Source organism: Rhincodon typus, chromosome 26 (genome assembly GCF_021869965.1).
Source record: "Rhincodon typus isolate 14 chromosome 26, sRhiTyp1.1, whole genome shotgun sequence".
NCBI lineage: Eukaryota > Metazoa > Chordata > Chondrichthyes > Orectolobiformes > Rhincodontidae > Rhincodon > Rhincodon typus.
In genome coordinates this window covers 12,238,255-12,257,911 of record NC_063357.1, presented here as the reverse complement: position 1 = coordinate 12,257,911, position 19,657 = coordinate 12,238,255, and the positions used below count along the sequence as shown (strand labels likewise).

Below are 19,657 nucleotides of genomic sequence, written 5' to 3'. Positions count from 1 at the left end.
TGCTTTGCACTGCTATGGGGTTTAATCTCCTGAATGTAAAACTGTAGAAATTGTCTCAAAGCTCATGCAGAACACTTTTCTGTGTCCCCAACTGTTCTAAAATTCTGTTAAAATGGATAAACTGTGAGAAGTACCTTCCCTCACTGTGCACTCTCTCCAGGAGATTATTGCTTATTAACTGATTACAAGCAAACAGGATAGGCAGTAGGCGGGGGAAGTGTTAGCTGTCTGTTTGATTTTGCCATCTGTGGGACTGCTGAATATGTGTTACTTGTACATCTTAAAAGGAACAGCAACACTTTGGAAGCTGAGGTACAGTGTATGGTTCTGAAAGGGTTAATACCTGATGAAGTGTGGTAAACCCTTCTGATCGTGCTGACATTGTGGGGACTTGATCAGAGTAAGGAAGGCGTTTGTAGAGGACAGATTTGTGTGCTCTGCTAACAGTCTGTTTAGCAATAAAGAACAAAGAACAAAGAACAAAGAAAATTACAGCACAGGAACAGGCCCTTCAGCCCTCCAAGCCTACGCCGATCCAGATCCTCTATCTAAACCTGTAGCCTATTTTCCAAGGATCTGTATCCCTCTGCTCCCTGCCCATTCATGTATCTGTCTAGATACATCTTAAATGACGCTGTCGTGCCCACCTCTCCCACCTCCGCTGGCAACGTGTTCCAGGCACCCACCACCCTCTGCGTAAAGAACTTTCCACGCATATCTCCCTTAAACTTTTCCCCTCTCACCTTGAAATCGTGACCCCCTAGTAATTGAGTCCCCCACTCTGGGAAAAAGCTTCTTGCTGTCCACCCTCTCTATACCTCTCATGATTTTGTAGACCTCAGTCAGGTCCCCCCTCAACCTCCATCTTTCTAATGTAAATAATCCTAATCTACTCAACCTGTCCTCATAGCTCGTGCCCTCCATACCAGGCAACATCCTGGTGAACCTCCTCTGCACCCTCTCCAAAGCATCCACACCCTTTTGGTAATGTGGCGACCAGAACTGTACGCAGTATTCCAAATGTGGTCGAACCAAAGTCCTATACAACTGTAACATGAATGTTGGTTATATTCATGTAACCTGTAAATAGTTGCAGTAATGCAAAAATCTTCATATGTTTACTGGACAAGAGTAGTAATACGAGAAAATGGCCATCTTACTGCTTCATTTCAGTTTGAAGGAACCCACACACAAGTGAAATGTGTCTCCGTGGCTATTCAGTGTGGAGCTGGAGGAACACAGCAGGCCAGGCAGTAACAGAGGAGCAGGAAAGTTGACATTTCGGATTCCTGCCGCCTGGCCTGCTTTGCTCCTCCAGCTCCACACTGCGTTGTTTCTGACTCTAGCATCTGCAGTTCTTGCTATCTCCTTGGCTATTATCAGGTGCAGTGACCTGAATTTATCAGTACGCTGTGAAAAATACATTGCAAATGAAAAGACAACAAATTCCTCTCGTATTTCTTTGATGAAAACTGAAACAGCAGCTCCTCATGGGCGTCACTGACTAACTCTGTTAGCTGATGTGTTAATTAACCTGACACACTTGGGAGCTCTGGCCCCACTCCCACTCTTGGTGTGTGGTCAGCTCACTGATCTCAGCTGGGGAGTCATTCGGGCGAACCAACCCTCTGAGCAGATACCAAGAGGAAGCAAAAAAGAATAGAATAAGGGTTATAGCTGTTGCATAGTATTCAGTGCTCAAGAGCATATGTCTGTGTGAAATCTGTATGTGGTATATTTAAATGCATTTGTGAACATTTATATCTGTTTAGGTTTGGTTGTCTCTGTGTGTCTTTGTATACATTTGCATCTCTGTACATGAACCACCTATTTCGTGGTGTTTGTACACGTTTCTGGATGTGTTTGTGTGCCTTTGTATCAGAGTGCTTATCTGTGTCCGTCCATTTACCAATGTGCATAGGTGTATTTGTTCACTAAGAGTATAGCTTGGGTTTCATATTAACACTCCAGTCCAGATTATTTTGTTGAGGGTTTGGTAATGACTGAAAAGGATCATTTAAGACAATTTCAGCCAAAAAGGATAAAATAGAACACAATGGCCTTGGGCCCTTCAGATTATTTTTGTAGTATTTATCAGCAGAGGATTTAAATTGTTGGAAAGCGTATGGGAGAGGCTTTATAAGCAGGAGTGAAGTCTTGACTAAGTGCAAATTTGAAAGAAGCAAAAGGGTAATGTAGTGTACTCCGTGCAAGAAAGGGTTCATTTCAGGGTAAACTTTCTCCTGGGTTCTTTGTAACATGGTGGCACAGTGGCTCAGCGGTTAGCACTGCTACCGCACAGCGCCAGGGACTTGGGTTCAGTTCCAGCCTGGACTACTGTCTGTAGTGGAATCTGCACCATTCTCCCTGTATCTACATGGCTTTCCTCCGGGTGCTCCGGTCTCCTTCCATAGTCCAAAGTTCTGCAGGGTAGTGGGTTGCCATGGGAAATCAGGGTTATAGGGATTGGGTGGAGTCTTTGGATGGTCGGTGTGGACTCAATGGGCTGAATGGCCTGCTTCCACACTGTAGGAATTCTAGGATTCTCTTGCTTCCTGCCTTTCTCCTTCACTTTAAAGATAGTCTTTAAGGCACACCTCTCTGACCAAACTTTTCATCATCCAATCAAGTACCTCCTTACGTGGCTCAGTGTCACGTTTCATTTTACAATGTCCCTGGCAAACCACCTCGGATGTTTTATGATGTTAAATGCACTGCATACACACAAGTTGCTGTTATCTGAGCCGCCAGGGATTAGCCCCGCATTGCACCTTCAAGATCCAGACTTACATTTTGTCCTTTTTATCATATGACCTAAAATATGGCCTGTTACCATGACAACAGTGCCCAGGTTTGGTGCGTTTCACATGTCCGTCAGCGTCGACCTATCTGAAGAATCGAAACCTGTTTCTCCGTATGTTCTAAATGGCCTGTTCAGGGATGTGAGGATTCTGTATTATTAAGCACCTCGGGAGCAGCGAGACTTAAACATGGGACCTCCTGGACAAACCTACTTCTTTACAGTTTGTGCCACACAGATCAACCTTTTTTCAGTATTTGATTGGCTAATTTATTGGTCTGCTCTAATCACATTAGTTAAATCTTATTGCAATTATGACACTCCCTGGTAAGATATGCCATTTTGCCCGGTAGTAGTGGGTCTTTAGTACAAAGAATCACCTACCTGCATCTTATCCAGCATTTCAAAGAATTCTGCAGACTGTTGGGAAAGAAGAAAAGAACAATTAATAGATGCCAGCTTCAAAGTATGGTTATCCATACTTGAACTGAATTGAAAATATTGAATAAAAAAAAATCTAAATTAAAATCTAATGATGACCGTGAATCCATTGCCAAGTGTTGGAAAAACCCAAATGGTTCACTAATGCCCTTTAGGGAAGGAAACTGCCATCCTTACCCAGTCTGGACTACATGTGACTCCACACCCACAGCAATGTGGTGGACTCTTAACTGCCCTCTGGGCAATTAGGGATGGGCAATAAATGCTGCCTGGCCAGCAACGCCCTCATCCCATGAATGAATAAAGAAAAAACCTATCCCAGCAAGGGTAGTGCTGTTCTTCATCTTCTGATGTGTCAAGCTTTCTTTATAACTTCAACAGAGAGAGTAGATGCCCACTTGTGTGTGTCTAATATCTGCACTAAGGCTGCAGCCCAGGACTAAGGCTGTCCATGCTGCTCAACTGTCTACATGTTCTCTGGTCATCCATGAGTCATTACAAAGACACAATATTGGGGATACTCAAAACTTGTATTTTTAAAAAACCCACAAAACTCTGCAGCATGTGCAGAGTGAGACAAAGAGCTAATGTTTCAGCTCAATGACTTTCCTGTCGAAAACAAAGAGCTCTACAATCCTTAAACCAGAGAAATGGATTGGGTTTTGGGAAACTGTCAGATAGAAGTCTCATCCCACTGTTACATGTGATTGGTAAACCTTCCACAAATGCCCCCTAGAGAGGGTTAAAAAGAAAAGGAAGGGAAAAGCCCCAGTAAAGCTGGGAAGCAAACTGCTTGGTATTGGACTTCCAGTTATTATTGGGTGGCATGGGGGCTCACTGCGCCAGGGATTAGGGTTTGCATATTCTCCCCGTGTCCGCATGGGCTTCCTTCAAGTACTGTATTTTCCTCCCACAGTCCAGGGATGTGCAGAGTAGGTGGATTGGCCATGTTGAATTGCCCATAGTGTCCAGGGGCGTGTAGGTTGGGTGGATTAGACATGGGAAATGTCGGATTACAGGGACAGGGTAGGGGAATGGCTCCGGGTGGGATGCTGTTTGGAGGGGTCGTGTGGACTTGTTGGGCCAAATGGCCTGTTTTTACACTGTAGGGTTTCTATGATTCTACGATATTCAAGATTTATCAGACTTTTAGCAAGTCCGTCAATGAAAGGTTGAGGGATGGAACAGAAGAGAGGGCCCTGTGATGGGGTGGAGGTCAGCAGAGATTACAGTGCAGATTCCATGGATTTGGGCCCTGTCAGGAGGCATTTGAAAAATGGTGAGTGAAACCAGGTGCAAGGGGCAGGAATCATTGATCCTAATGCTGCTCCCAGTCAGTCAGAGAGCCTGCTCTTGGCTGTGATCCTCAGTCTAATCAGCAGTGGGAGCTCCATGGAAACTCAATCTCTGTGTGTTAGCTCCCTGGTGAATCATCCCATTCTGGGCCCTGGGCGACACCAGCAATTCTGGCATATTCCCACCCCTCCATTCTAGTTTCCGGCAATTTCCGTTGGCATAGGATGAGAGTGAGGATAGCTCACCATCTCACAGCACTGTCACCCATTGTTCTTTTCATTCAATGCCCATTCAAATCCCACCCTCTGCCCCCCAAACCCCAGCAATTTTGATGGAGTCGGGCCTACTCCATTAATAGCGGTGTTTAGGGAAAATTATGATTGGAACTTTTAAATAATTTATTCGTAAAGCAATGATTTTGCAAAGTAACTATGAACATAGGATGGATAGCAGGCCTTGAGCCTGCAGTAACTTTCCATGAGATCAGGATCGCTGTATACTTTAACTCCATTTACCTGATGTACCTTTATATTTTCTCCTCACAAAAATGGATTGATCTCAGTCATAAACATATTTAATTGACTCAGCATCAAGAATCTTTTGGTGAAAACTTTCCAGATTTTTGTGAAACTTACATAGAGAAAAGTAAGTAATGATAGTGAGTGATGGTACTGTAATTGGAGTGCCCATTAGCAATGTTTGTGAGCACAGGAGATAGTCAGGAATCTTCAGTGACTCCCACTGAGCTCCACGTTGTGTAGAACAACGTTTTCAAAGCGACAGGTTTGCAATGTTTTTATCTAGGTGAACTGTTTCCCTTTGAAGAGATACTTCAAAGTGTTGGAGCAGTCACTGTAGGGAAATCTGATCCTTGGATTTCATGGTGGGGTCATCCACTTTGAAAGATTAATCAGGGAATGTTCAAAATGTTTTTTTCCTTCATTCATTCATGGGATGAGGGCATCACTGGCTAGGCAGCATTTATTGCCCATCCCTAATTGCCCAGAGGGCAGTTAACAGTCAACCACATTGCTGTGGGTCTGGAGTCACATGTAGGCTAGACCAGTTAAGGATGGCAGTTTCCTTCCCTAAGGGACAGTAGTGAACCAGATAGGTTTTTCTGGCAATCAACAATGGGTTCATGGTTATCATTAGACTCTTAATTCTAGATATTCACTGAATTCAAATTCCACCGTCTGCCATGGCAGGATTCGAACCCAGGTCTCCAGAACATTACCTGGTCTCTGGATTAACAGTCCAGCGGTAATACGACTCGGTGATTGCTTCCCCAAATGCTGATGAGGAATTGTGGAGGGACTGAAGGATTTTGGCGTCTAGGTGCACAAACCATGAAACGTTAGTGCACGGGTACAAAGGGCAGTCACAAAACATTCACTCCCTCCAACCAATCCTGTTATTGGATCATGGCCGACCTGTCTCTTAACTTCTTTTATCCATCTTCATTTTGTAACATTTGATGCCCTTGCCTAACAAGATTCCACTCATCTTCGTTCTGAATCTCTCAATCAACCCCTGGTGTTTGGTTTTTTGGAGGGGGCAGGATGATAGTTACATATTTCCTACCCTTCATGTGAGCAAGTGCTCCTGATTTCACCCATGATCGGCCTAGCTCTGATTGTCCTGTCCCCTTGTTCTGGACACTTGCACGAGGAAACTAATCTCTTTGGTCACTTCAAATCCATTAATAAAATGATTGCTCTCACCACAAGAGGGTAGGAATTCACAAGGGAGGGTGAGATGCCTCAATTGCACACAGTCCTGGTCAAATCCCACCTGAAGTTTTGCATTCAGTTTTAAACCCTAGAGCTCAGGAAACATGTTGGATGGGAAGCAGGGTAGATTCATTTCAATTACAGGATGGCTTAAAAGGTTAAATTATTGAGAGCAGACTGCTTGCACTTGAAGGACAGCATCATACTACAGTTACTGGAGATCTGAAATAAAGACAGAGTGCAGGAGAAACTTGGCTGCATCTGTGGGGACAGAAACAGAGTTAACATTTCAAGTCAAAAATTGGGCATGGGATTTTTTTAAAAAATCATTCACGGGATGGCCACACCAGCATTTATTTCCCATCCCTAATTGGTCAGAGGGCAGTTTAAGAGTCAATCACATTGCTGTGTGTCTGAAGTCACATGTAGGCCAGATCAGTTAGAGTCATATTGGACATTAACTTTGTTTTCTCTTCACAGATGCTGCCTGACCATAAGACCATAAAATGCATGAGCAGGAGTAGGCCATTCAGCCCATCGATTCTGCTCCATTATTCAATAAGATCATGGCTGATCTGATAATTCTCAACTCCACTTTCACCTGTAACCCCTGATTTCCTTATTGAATAAAAATCTGTCTATGATTGCTGAATGTATTTAATGACCTAGCCTCAACAACCCTCTGCGATAAAGAATTCCATAGATTCACTACCTTTGGTGAGAAGAAATTACACCTCATCACAATCTTAAATGTGTGACCACTTATTCTGAGACGATGCCGTTTCGTCCTACAGGGAACAACCTTCCCACGCGTACCATTTCGAGTTTCCTGAGAATCTTGCATGTTCCAATAAGGTCGCCTCTCACTCTTCTAAATGACCTACTGACGCATTGATATTTTCCAGCAGTTTCTGTTTTAATTACTGCATATGATTGATTTGTGTTCCTAGAAGGTTTTTCTTTATAATTTCTTGGGATATAAGCGTCATTGGCAAAGGCAGCAGATTTTCCTCACCCTTCAGAACATTGAGCTCTTAATGAGTGGCTCACTAGGCCATTTCAGTGGGCAGTGAAACGTTGACCACACTGCTCTGGGCCTGACTCACACCAGGTCGTGATGCCAGATTTCCTTCCCTGAAGGGCATTATGTGAACTGCGTGAGCTTTTATAATTATCCAATAGCTTCAGTCACCATTACGAATAGTTTTTGTTTAACTGCAGACTAATTAATTATATTGTAAGTTGACCTGTTGCTTTGGTGGGATTTGAACACAATGAGATGAATTTTACAGTCCCACACTGGTGTATTTGAAGGTGACTTGTCAGACGGCCATTTTCCCCCCATCCATCTTCAACCTGTCTCCGCTATTCCAGGGGGCGGGAAAGGTAAGAGGCAGCCTGGCTCCCTTAGGCTGATTGAAGCCTTTAAATGGACAATTAACTGAAGGGCCTCATTCGTCTCTGCCACAGTTTTTCAATCTGCTCAGGCTGCTGGGTAACAATGGGGTACCTTTTTTGGGGGGTCCATTTGGGGGAAGTAGGCGCGATGGACTGGTGGTATTATTGCTAAACTATTAATCCGGACTAGCTGGGTAATGTCCTGGGGACCTGTGCTCGAATCCCTTCATGATTGAAGATGATGGAATTTGAATTCAATTTTTAAAAAATCTGGAATTAAGAGTCTAAGGATGACCAGGAAACTGTGGTTGATTGCCAGGAAAAAAACCCATTTTGTTTTAAGGAAGGAAACTGCCATCCTTGCCCAGTCTGGCCTATATGTGACTCTAGATGCACAGCAATGTGGCTGAGTCTCAACTGCCCTCTGGGCAACTGGGGATGAGAAATAAGTGATGGCCTAGCTAGTAATGCCCAGATCCTATGAATGGATTTTAAAAGATCCACTGTGTCCACCAGGGCCAGCCCCCCCTAAGATGGCACCCCTTCATTCAAAGTTCTCAGGTAGTTCTCCATTTCTGGTCTCCCTAACCTTGCTTTCCATTACCACCCCATGCCCTTCCCCTGCCCACTTGATAGGGGTCTCCCAGCCAGGCCGTGCATAAAACCTCTGAGCTAACCTGTGTCCTGAAGGCATCTCTCTTCTTTCTTGGAGCTGACTGCAGTCCCAGCGATAACCACTATACCCTACTAGTGCTGTTGGGGCCACAGAGCTAGTGAGGTCCCGAACAGCTTTTAGCTCACACGCACATTCCCCACTGTTCCCACGCATTGCACACCCTGTAGCATTCAATCTCCAGAAGATCAGCCTTGGCCTCCAGATTTCTTACCCAGCTGTGGTACATAACTGTTCCTCTACCACCCCCCAGAAAGGTGAGCTGATTGGTGTGTTTTTGAAATGATGATGCCTCAAAACAGAGGAACCATCTCCTCTCACACACAAGGGGGCACAGGAATTTTATTGCAAACTGGGCTGTTTAGAAATAAAGAAGAGCTTTTCATTAGAAACGAGGGATGATTCGGGCATTAGTGGCATGTTGCTATGTGAGTCATGGGGATGACTGGTGAGATTTGCAAAATGGCTGGTACCATCATTGTCCTTCAAACTAAGATTAGTACTCAATTATGACATCAAGCACTCTGTGATCAGATTTAACATCGGGAACATTCCAGTTAAAATTAAAGGCCAAAATTGCTGGAGTATCTTCCTCTGGCTTCTCTTAGCGGCTTGTGCAGATTATGTTTGCACAATTGAGCAACTGTTCAGCAAAACAATTTGTTGCTACCTCAGTTTTGCAAGAAAATAATTTAATGTGTAATGGAGAGTCAACAGTTGTGTTTTGACTGATACACAACAACTCTGACATTGGCAAAACACTGCAGATGCTGGAAACCTGGAATAAGAATACAAAAAGCTGGAGAAACTCAGGACGTCAGCCAGCATCTGTGGAGAGAGAAACTGAGTTACCATTTCAGTACTGTTACTGCCAGAATTGGAAAAAGGTTGGAGATGAACACTTTCCAAGTCAGTGCAGAGGCAGGAAAAGGGAGAATAGACAGGTAGGGAATAAAAGGGTACAATGGAAAGCAGGAGAGATTGACTATGTAAAGGATGATGTACAAGGGATTGATAATGAGATAAGTAAATAATAAATGACTGTTCCGATAAATGGTTACAGCAGAGTAGCCATTACATTCCATGTCTACTTATCAGTCCATGGTTGCTAAAAATACTCAGATATTTTTGGAAGTTTGATTCACTGGGATTAATAAACAGTTTGTTTGCAATTGAAGATTCTTAATCATTATATTTATATTTATTATATAAATGTATGTTATATATTTATATATATATTTATATTATATATAGTTATATTTATTGCTCTGTTGTTTGGCCTGGTTATTGCATCTCTTCCTTGCCAGAGACTTCGATAATACATTCTTCACCTGCAACCAAAAGGTTGTAGACTCAAGTCCTGCACTAAGGTCTGAGCATTTAAGCAAAGTTCATACTCCAGTGCAGTACTGATTTAGGGTGATCAGACTTGCACAAGTCAAAACTGGGATACACTGACAGACTTGGAGAAGCTTGGCTCCATAATGACTGACATAACAGTTGACCAATGGCAGAAGTCTGGGGGGAGAGGCAAGATGAAGGTGCCTACGAACAATGAATCATGTGAAAATATGAATTGGGAACATGGCTAGGCCATTCAGCCCCTCAAGCCTGCTCCGCCATTCAATAAAATCATTGCAGATCTGACTGTAGCTTCACCTCTGGATTTCCACCTACCCCAGATAACCTTTGACTCCCTTGTTAGTCATAAATCAATCTACTTCTGCCTATAAGAAAATCCAATGACATCCCCCCTCCCCCACACCCCCACCATACCCCAACCCCACCACCTCTGCTGGGGAAGACAATTCCAAAACTTCACAATCCTCTCAGAGAAAAAGAAATCTAATCTCCACCTTAAACGGGAGACTCCTTATTTTTAAACTATGGTCCCTGGCTCCTGTCAGGAGAAACATTCTTTCAGCCACCACTTTGTCAAGACCGCTCAGGATCTGAAATAAGGCATCTCTGTGAGATCACCTTTCATTCTTTTAAAATCCATTGGATGCTGGCTCAGCCTGTTCAACTTTCTTTCATAATTCCCCCTCATGCCGTGTGCCCAATCCCAGTTATCAGCTGACTGCACCATCCCTGACCCGCATCTAACACATTTATATCCATCTTGATGAAGGAGACCAAAGTGTACACAGTTCTCCAGACGTGGTTTTACCAACAATCTATACAATTTTAGCAAAACATCCCTACTTTTACATTCCATTCCCCTTGTATTAAATATCAACATTTCATTTGCCTTCGTGTGATGTCATCTCCTGGAATATGATCAGCTAGAGCCAGCAACCCATGAGAACTGCTTTATTGTCTGCACATCCTCCCAATACCACAGCAAAATAATTCTCTCTTTCAAAACATAATATTCATTCTTACTAGCTTGACACAAATTGATAGTTTAACTTCACAGATATGATTATTTTGCCTGGATTATCATTGTGTTGACTTCCAGCACTTTTTAAGACTGACAAATGACTGCACACCCCTTCCATTCCCACCAGTGAATGTCTTACTTTTACAGCATCTTCTTAAAAAAATACCTTTAGACTGTAAGTTTGGAATTTCCACCAGAACTTGTCTCAAGTTTCCAGCAGAACCCTTAGCTAATACATGAAATGGAGTTAAGTTTCCCAAAAGCTTACTCACTATTCTAGAGGGGAGAAAAAAGTACCTTGGAACTGTTCAAAATTGGACCTGGTCTCAGTTTTCCTGCCGTATGAGTGATTTCTTCTTGTCAAGATTTACTGCGTTAAGTGACGGAAATTCAAATCCAGTGATAACAACTTCTTCCTTCTCAGTCTGACAGGCTATCAAGTGCACAAGTGTTCACAGTTCCTGTTAAAAGGCTGATGTGCATCCAATAGGAAGAGCCCAAGCTGTAGCCTATTGTGAAAGTATTGAGTGAAATTGACTTAGCCTTACCCATTTGGTAGTTTGCACTTTGTTGCTATGCAGCCAGCGGACAGAAACTTTTCCAGTGAATCAGATTTATCAGTGCAGTGTGATCAAGTGGACGGTCAGGACTAGACTGGGTGAGCAGGAAGGAGAGCACATGAGCATTAAATTGCAACATAAGTCTCACATTTCCCAGACTTGGCCTTTTGAAAGACCTGGAATGTCAAGAGTATTGAAAATGTAATGACGTACCTCAGAGTGAAACATGGTGTGTCGAGAAAGTTTACTTTTATTGCACTCTTGGTAATTTCCAATTTGAAATGTTTTACCCTATGGCCGTATACCTAATGTGAAATGCACAATGTAAATATTAAGACTATTGCAATCATATTGGGTGGAACATGCTGTATGGAGACAAGTTGAATTTTATTGCAAATTCTGTAATACTCATGTTTTGTAATTTTTAAAAAATAAATGTTATGAATGAAGTATATTTTTGAGGAATAAAAAAACCCAGAAGATAATGAGGTGCTCCTTGTTTGAACACAAGGAGCAGGTTTAAGGGGGGTTGGGGGGGGGCTCTTCAGGAGAGCTGGAAACCTAAACAGTTTGGGAATTTTCCACAAAACTGTTGGGACACCAGGATACTTAGCTGAACAGTATGGGATGTCTGGTCACCCTAAGTTACCAGGGTAAGGTAATCTGATGATCTGTTCTAAGTGAGGAAGCGTTAATCTGATGACTTGTTCGTAGTGGTATTAACGGTCACATCAAACATTCCTACTTGAATGTTCTCCTGGACTGGGAATGTCATTCGAGCTTCTGGAAGAGCAGGCACAATAGCAGCAGAACAGGAGCAGCTCCGAGGAACCTGTTGGCCCTGGAGTTATGGCTAATCAGCTTCCTGTAATCAAGGGGGTCTGCACTTGGAATGGCCGCTGTGCTTCCAACATTGCAACACTGGGGAGGCAATGGCCTAGTGGTATTATCGCTGGACTGTTAATCCAGAGACCCAGATAATGTTCTGGGGACCTGGGTTTGAATCCCACCACAGCAGATGGTGGAATTTGAATTCAATAAAATATTTGGAATTAAGAATCTAATGATGACCATGAATCCATTGCTGGTTGTTGGAAAAACCCATCTGGTTCACTAATGTCCTTTAGGGGAGGAAATCTGCATCCTTACCTGGTCTGGCCTACATGTGACTCCAGACCCACAGTAATGTGGTTGACTCTTAACTGCCCTCCGGGCAATTAGGAATGGGCAATAAATGTTGCCTGGCCAGCGATGCCCTCATCCCGCGAATGAATAAAGAAAAAAAAACACATTGAATGCGCTTGACAACAGCCCACTGCTCAAACAATGTTTGGCACATTTCAGAGTCACGTGATGAGGTCTTATTTAAACACAAGGTATTGGTCCCTCTGGTTCACATACTCCACAGGTGTTAGTTATTTGTTAACACAATACCAAGCATTTCCTGGTGCATAGCTATTGAGAAGATGCAGTTCAGGACACCCACATGGAAAATGGAGGATGATTCAACTGACGTTTCATATCAAATTGGAACATGAAATGTAAAAATCAATGTTACTAGATGGACTGAATGAAGAATTGTGCATTAGGCAGTTCGATAAGTTCCTTCTTTAATGTTTTGCATGTGGTGATGGAAAAGCTTCAGGATAGATTACTGCCTTCATTATCTAGTCTGATTTTCAAGAATGGATCACCTATAGCTGTTCAATTTCCAAGCTCTTAATTTCAATGTTCACAGGCATTGACAACGGAACAGTACAACACCGGAACAGGCCGTTTGGCCCTCCAAGTCTGTGTCGACCACATCACCATTCTAAACTAATCCCATCTTCCTGCACATGGTCCATGCCCTCTATTCCCTGCCTGTTCATGTGTCTGTTTAATTGCCTCTTAAATGTTGCTATTGTATCTGCTTCTACCCCCTTCCCTGGCAGCGCATTTCAGGCACCTACCACCCTCTCCGTAAAAAACTTGCCCCAAACATTTCCTTTAAACTTTCCCCCTCTCACTTTAAACATATGCCCCTAGTATTTGACATTTTTACACTGGGAAAAAGACTCTCCTACCCATGCCTCTCATAATTTTATATACTTCTATTAGATCACACCTCAGCTCTAGCAAAAACGATCCAAGTTTATCCAACCTCTCCTTATAGCTAATACATTCCAATCCAGGCAACCCCTGGCAAACCTCTTTTGCACTCTCTCCAAAGCATCCACATCCTTCCTACAGTGTGGCAACCAGAACTGCGCACAATATTCCAAATGTGGCCTAACCAAAGCAATGCAACTTGCCAGCTTTTATAGTCAATGCCCTCACCGATGAAGGCAAGGATACTGCATGCTTTCATTACCACCTTATCCACTTGCGTTGCCACTTTCAGGGAACTATGGACTTGCACCACAAGATCTCTTTGAATATCTGAATGCTCCTAAGGGTCTTGCTATTTACTGTATACTGTCCATAATAGCGATGTTAATTTGGTAATAGCACTGAGATGAAACAGGTCGCTATTTCAATGCCACATCTCTCATTTACCCCGATAGCAGAATCAAAGCCCTTATGTCTAGATACAACAGGATGCCTGATTCTCCACTGAATCTTATTTACAGAAACCCCAAGTGTCAACGCCACTTCTCACCCACATCTGACTCAACTGGACGCAAACATTTAGCTTCTTCCACTCTCAGCAAAAAACTTCTTGATTCTAAAAAGAACAAGGAGCCTGATTGTTACATTCCAAATTAGGCAGGTTGAGAAAGATAGAACTGGAGCCTTTACACACTTACAATGTTTTATTTACAAAGACTACCATATGAACCTCTAATACTCAGCCAACCCAGTTCAGCCTGCACCTATATATATAGAAGCAAAAGTGAATCCCCAGGGAATGCTTACCATGTAGATACAATTAAAGACCCAAATAAATTACAGTTAACACTGAGTTTTTAGGTGGGAGTGGTGAGCAGCAGATCTGACGTGCATGAGCCCTAAAGCCGGGGCTGGGTGAGAAAATATGCTGGCAACACTGTGTGTGTCACCGTTTACTCCAGACGTTATCCACAGCGAAAAGCAGAGCCCCTTGACACAATGACACAAACTATTCTCTCCCCGCCACCATCTTACTGATGGATGGTGCAGACTCGAGGGGCAGAATGGCCTTCTTCCGCTCCTATTTCATATGTTTCCGAAGCACTTGTGACGGGCTGCAATCCCCTGCGTTAGGCTACACTCCTCAAGCTCACCTCTTCTATCACTGGCAGTATTTAAAAGCAGAATCAACAGCTGGGTGCTAACTGTTGCTTTGCAAAAGAACGGTGTTACAGCTGGTACTGCTGGCACAGCGCTGGGGAACAACTGCCAACAGGAATTATTATATGCAGCGCTGTGCATTAGTGCTGCTAAGTAGTATTTTTATGCCTCAGGTTGTCCTGCCAGTGTTACTCACAGCAGTAGAACAGGAATGAATCCTGTGCCCAGTACCAACAATGTAAAGGATGGAAAGATTCAATTTGGCGAGACGAGCTGCCATTCTGGGTGACAGGCTGCTCGGGTCCCTGACACTTTGGAAGTGGTGGAGCACGGTGAAGGTGCGAGGGATGGAGGTGCCAGAGAGGCAGAATTCCAGTTGCTGGAGTCCCTGAAAATCCCACGCAGTGACCTGGTAATATGCTCCTCTTTGAAGTTGGCAGCGTGACCATTCCGATCAAACCAAAGCAGGCGACCCGGTGCCAACTGGCAGCACAGATGGCACTGCATGCCATGTTCTCTGAAGTGAAATCTAGTTTGTTATTGTTTCTTTGCATGAGACCTAACAGTTCCAATCCCAAAATGAGAGGAGGAGACCTCACTTTGCTCCAGAAACAATTAATTATACAAATGCACTGCAGGTCCTGCATTAGGTCCTGTGAACAACCCAAGCACTAACACACAGTTCAGGTACTCACCACATTCTTCAGCATGGAAAACATTTTTGAGTAAGTCCAACCTCAGTGCAAAAACTAAGACTTCACTCTGTCCTGTTGGTTTAAGCTGTGGCATGGAAGGGCAAAGCCAGGAGGCACACAAGTGGCACATCCGACCCTCCCCTAGCCCTGTGTCCACTTCTTTCCCTGAAGATACTGGTAGGCCTTGATTTTCACTGCTGCCACTCTCTGGCAAAGTAGAACTGCAACATTATTTTGGAACAGGTTGGACAGGAAGCAGAGGCTGGAGCTGCACATCTGCATTCTTTTTCTCCTCCTTGGCCTCAATCCAACAGCCACCGTGCGGTTGACACATAGGATCTTGGCTATTAGGTGGAGGCAGGAGGTATCTCAGGGTAAGTAAATTCCAACACAGACCATTAACAGAGCTTTGAAAATCAAACCACAACCTATTGAATAACAACAGACAGGTCTGTGCATGTGCCGAATGTTAACAGATGTTAAGCTGACCCGCTTTCCTTCACATCACAGTCACAGCTCTAGTAATTCGCTGCAATATACATCATCTGGGTCAGATGCTTAAATGGATTAAATGGGAAGGGATTGCCTTTCTTGTTCGAGGTGAAGATGACCATCCTTTCTCATCCTCGTTCTCCTGCCTTCTCCCCATAACTCTTATCAATCAAGGACCTATCTATCTCTGTCTTAAATACACTCAATGGCCTCCACGGCTCTCTGCAGCAATGAGTTCCACAGATTCAGCAACCTCTGGCTGAAGAAATTCCTCCTCATCTGAGTCCTAACAGGTCTTCCCTTCACTGTGTCATTGGGTCCTACTCTCTCCTGCTGGTGGAAACATCTTCTCTACATCCTGCAAAATCCTTCAAAAGTTGGATGGCCTGGTCCAAACAGAACAGTGTTCATAACAAAAGTTAAAACGCTTGGCTAAACACGTGATGTAGTTTATGTTGTTAAAAAGCAGTGTCAAGTTAACACTTGTAATCAAGGCAGCAAACGCTCCGAAGTTGAGGAGTTAATTCCTCTCTGTGCTTTGCATTAACACCACTTGCAGTTTATTTTGACTAACGTGGAGTGAAACTTGTGAGATATAAAAACCTCCATCCCCCTGTGGAATGGCTCAGCATCATACAATTAGCGAATCACCATTCATGCCATTGTGCCTGGGATGACTGTCTGAAGGAGCTGCTCAATCCAGACGCCTATGATTTCCCTGTAACCCCGAAAGAACATTCTTTTAAAATTCCTGTTCAAACGCCTTTTGAAAATATACATAGAATCTGACTGCATCACCCTTCATATCTTTGTAGAAAGTCTCTCTACATTTAAAAAGTAGTAGGATATCCAACTGTATAGCTGTGGCTTGCAAAGCTGTGAGCAAAGTTCAGTATGGTGGGATTCAATTGTTTAGTTCCTTGGCGACCAGCATGGAGCTAATATGCTGAATGGCCCTTTCCAGTGTGATACATTTTACATAGAAACATAGACGATAGGAGCAGGAGGAGGTCATTCGGCCCTTTGAGCCTGCTCCGCCATTCTTCACGATCACAGCTGATCGTCCAACTCAATAGCCTAATCCTGCTTTCTCCCCTTAACCTTTGATCCCATTCACCCCAAGCACTATATCTAGCTGCCTCTTGAATACATTCAGTGTGTTGGCATCAACTACTTCCTGTGGTAATGAATTCCACAGGCTCACCACTCTTTGGGTGAAGAAATGTCTCCTCATCTCCATCCTAAATGGTCTACCCCGAATCCTCAGACTGTGACCCCTGGTTCTGGAGACACCCACTATCAGGAACATCCTCCCTGCATCTACCCTGTGCAGTCCTGTTAGAATTTTATAAGTCTCTATGAGATTCCCCCCCCGTCATTCATCTGAACTCTAGTGAAAACAATCTCAACCTAGTCAATCTCTCCTCATACATCAGACCCGCCATCCCCGGAATCAGCCTGGTAAACCTTCGCTGCACTCCCTTGAGAGCAAGAGCATCTTTCCTCAGAAAAAGAGACCAAAAATGCACACAATATTCCAGGTGTGGCCTCAGCAAGGCCCTGTATTACTGCAACAACACATCCGTGCTCCTGTACTCGAGACCCCTCGCAATGAAGGCCAACATACCATTTACCTTCTTTACCACCTGCTGTACCTGCATGCTTACCTTCAGCGACAGGTGCACAAGGACACCCAGGTCCCACTGCACACTCCCCTCTCCCAATTTACAGCCATTCAGGTAGTAATCTGCTGCCTTGTTTTTGCTTCTAAAGTGAATAACCTCACATTTATCCAAATTATACTGCATCTGCCATTGATTTGCCCACTCACCCAACCTGTCGAGATCATGCTGAAGGATCTCTGCATCCTCGTCACAGTTCATCCTCCCACCCAACATGGTATCATCTGCAAACTTGGAGATGTTACATTTTGTTCCCTCATCCAAATTATTAATATACATTGTGAATAGCTGGGGTCCCAGCACCAATCCCTGTGGCACCCCACTAGTTACTGTCTGCCAATTTGAAAAGGACCCATTAACTCCTACTCTTTGTTTCCTCCCTGCCAATCAGTTTCTTATCCATCTCAATACACTTCCAGTGCGCTTTAATCTTTCACATTAATCTCTTATGTGGGACTCTGTCAAATGCTTTCTGCAAGTCCGAATATACTACATCGTCTGGCCACCCCTTGTCAACCCTACTAGTTACATTTTCATAGAATTCCAACAGATTTGTCGAGCATGATTTCCCCTTCATAAATCCACGCTGACTCTGTCTGATCCTGCCACTGCTTTCTAAATGCTCTGCTATAAAATCCTTGACAATGGATTCAAGCATTTTCCCCACCACCGATGTTAGGCTCACCGGTCTATAATTCCCTGTTTTCTCTCTACCTCCCTTTTTCAATACTGGAGTGACATTAGCCACCCTCCAATCTGCAGGGACTGTTCCAGAGTCTTTAGAAACCTGGAAGATGACCATCAATGCATCTACTATTTCTACAGCTACTTCTTTAAATACTCTGGGATGTAGATTATCAGGCCCTGGGGATTCATCCGCCTTCAATCCCAACAAATTTCCCAGCACCATTTCTCTAGTAATATTGATCTCCCTCAGTTCCTCCCTATCATTAAATCTCGCATTCTCCAAAATTTCTGGTCTCTGATTTGTATTCTCTTTTGTGAAGACAGAACCAAAGTATGTATTCAGTTCCTCAGCCATTTTTTTTGTCCCCTATTATACGTTCCCCCGTTTCTGTCTGTAGAGGACCTACACTTGTCTTTACCAATCTCTTTCTCTTCATGTACCTATAGAAACTCATAGCGTCAGTCTTTATGTTCCCTGCAAGCTTACTTTCGTACTCTATTTTCCCTTTCTTAATCAATCCCAACTGAGGAACTGAGTTCTGAGGAAGGGTCACCGGACCCAAAACGTTAACTCTGATTTTTTCTTCACAGATGCTGCCAGACCTGCTGAGGAATAGACAATTGTTGCAATTCCCCAATGTGTTCCCTGAATGTTTGCCCTGCCTATCTACTGTCATCTTTTAAGTTACTCTCCCCAATCTATCAAGGCCAACTCACGCCTCATATCCTCGCAGTTTCCTTTATTAAGGTTAAAGACTCTAGTCTCCAAATCAACAACCTCACTCTCCATCTTGATAAAAAAATTCTATCATGTTATGGTCACTCTTCCCCAAGGGGTCATGCACAGCTAGATTGGCAATGGTTCCCTTCTCACTATACAGCATGTGCAGTCTAAGATGGCCTGCTCTCTAGTTGGTTCCTCCAAATATTGGTCAAGAAAACCATCCCATATACACTCCAAGAGTTCCTCCTCTACAGCATTGTGGCTAATTTGATTTGCCCAATCTATGTGCAGATTAAAATCACCCATGATCACCGAAAATCCTTTATCACATGCATCTCTAATTTCCTGTTTAATGCCATTCTCAACATCACCACTGCAGTTTGGGGGTCTACATATAACACCCACAAATGTTTTTTGCCCCTTGGTATTTCTCAACTCTACCCATACAGACTCCACATTGTCAGAGCTAATATCCTTCCTCACTGTTGTGCTAATTGCCTCTATAACCAGCAATGCTGCTCCGCCACCTTTTCCTTTCTGCCTGTCCTTCCTAAATACTGAATACCCTGGGACATTCAGTTCCTATCCCTGGTCACCCTGTAGCCATGTCTCTGTAATCCCAAATATATCATACCCATTTACATCTATCTGTGCGATTAGTTCACCCACTTTATTGCAGATGCTCTGCACATTAAGGCACAAAGCTTTTAAGCTTGTCTTTTTAACAGTGTTTGTCTCCTCCTTATTTTTCTCAATAACCCTGTTTGAATCTTGTTTCTGAGTCTGTTACTTTTCTTATTCCCTTTTCTAGCTTTTGTTTTTTGTCCTCGCTGCCATCTTC

The 19,657-nt window shown here is 43.5% G+C and overlaps 1 protein-coding gene across 1 annotated transcript in view; it reads right to left on the bottom strand.

The window, feature by feature from the left end:
• Window positions 1-19,657, bottom strand: part of rap1gap2a (RAP1 GTPase activating protein 2a) — a 276,300-nt gene that overhangs the window by 64,129 nt on the left and 192,514 nt on the right. The window contains exon 4 of the mRNA XM_048612744.1: window positions 3,185-3,220. Coding sequence (XP_048468701.1) covers window positions 3,185-3,220 — 36 coding nt within the window. The remainder of the gene's footprint in view (window positions 1-3,184; window positions 3,221-19,657) is intronic.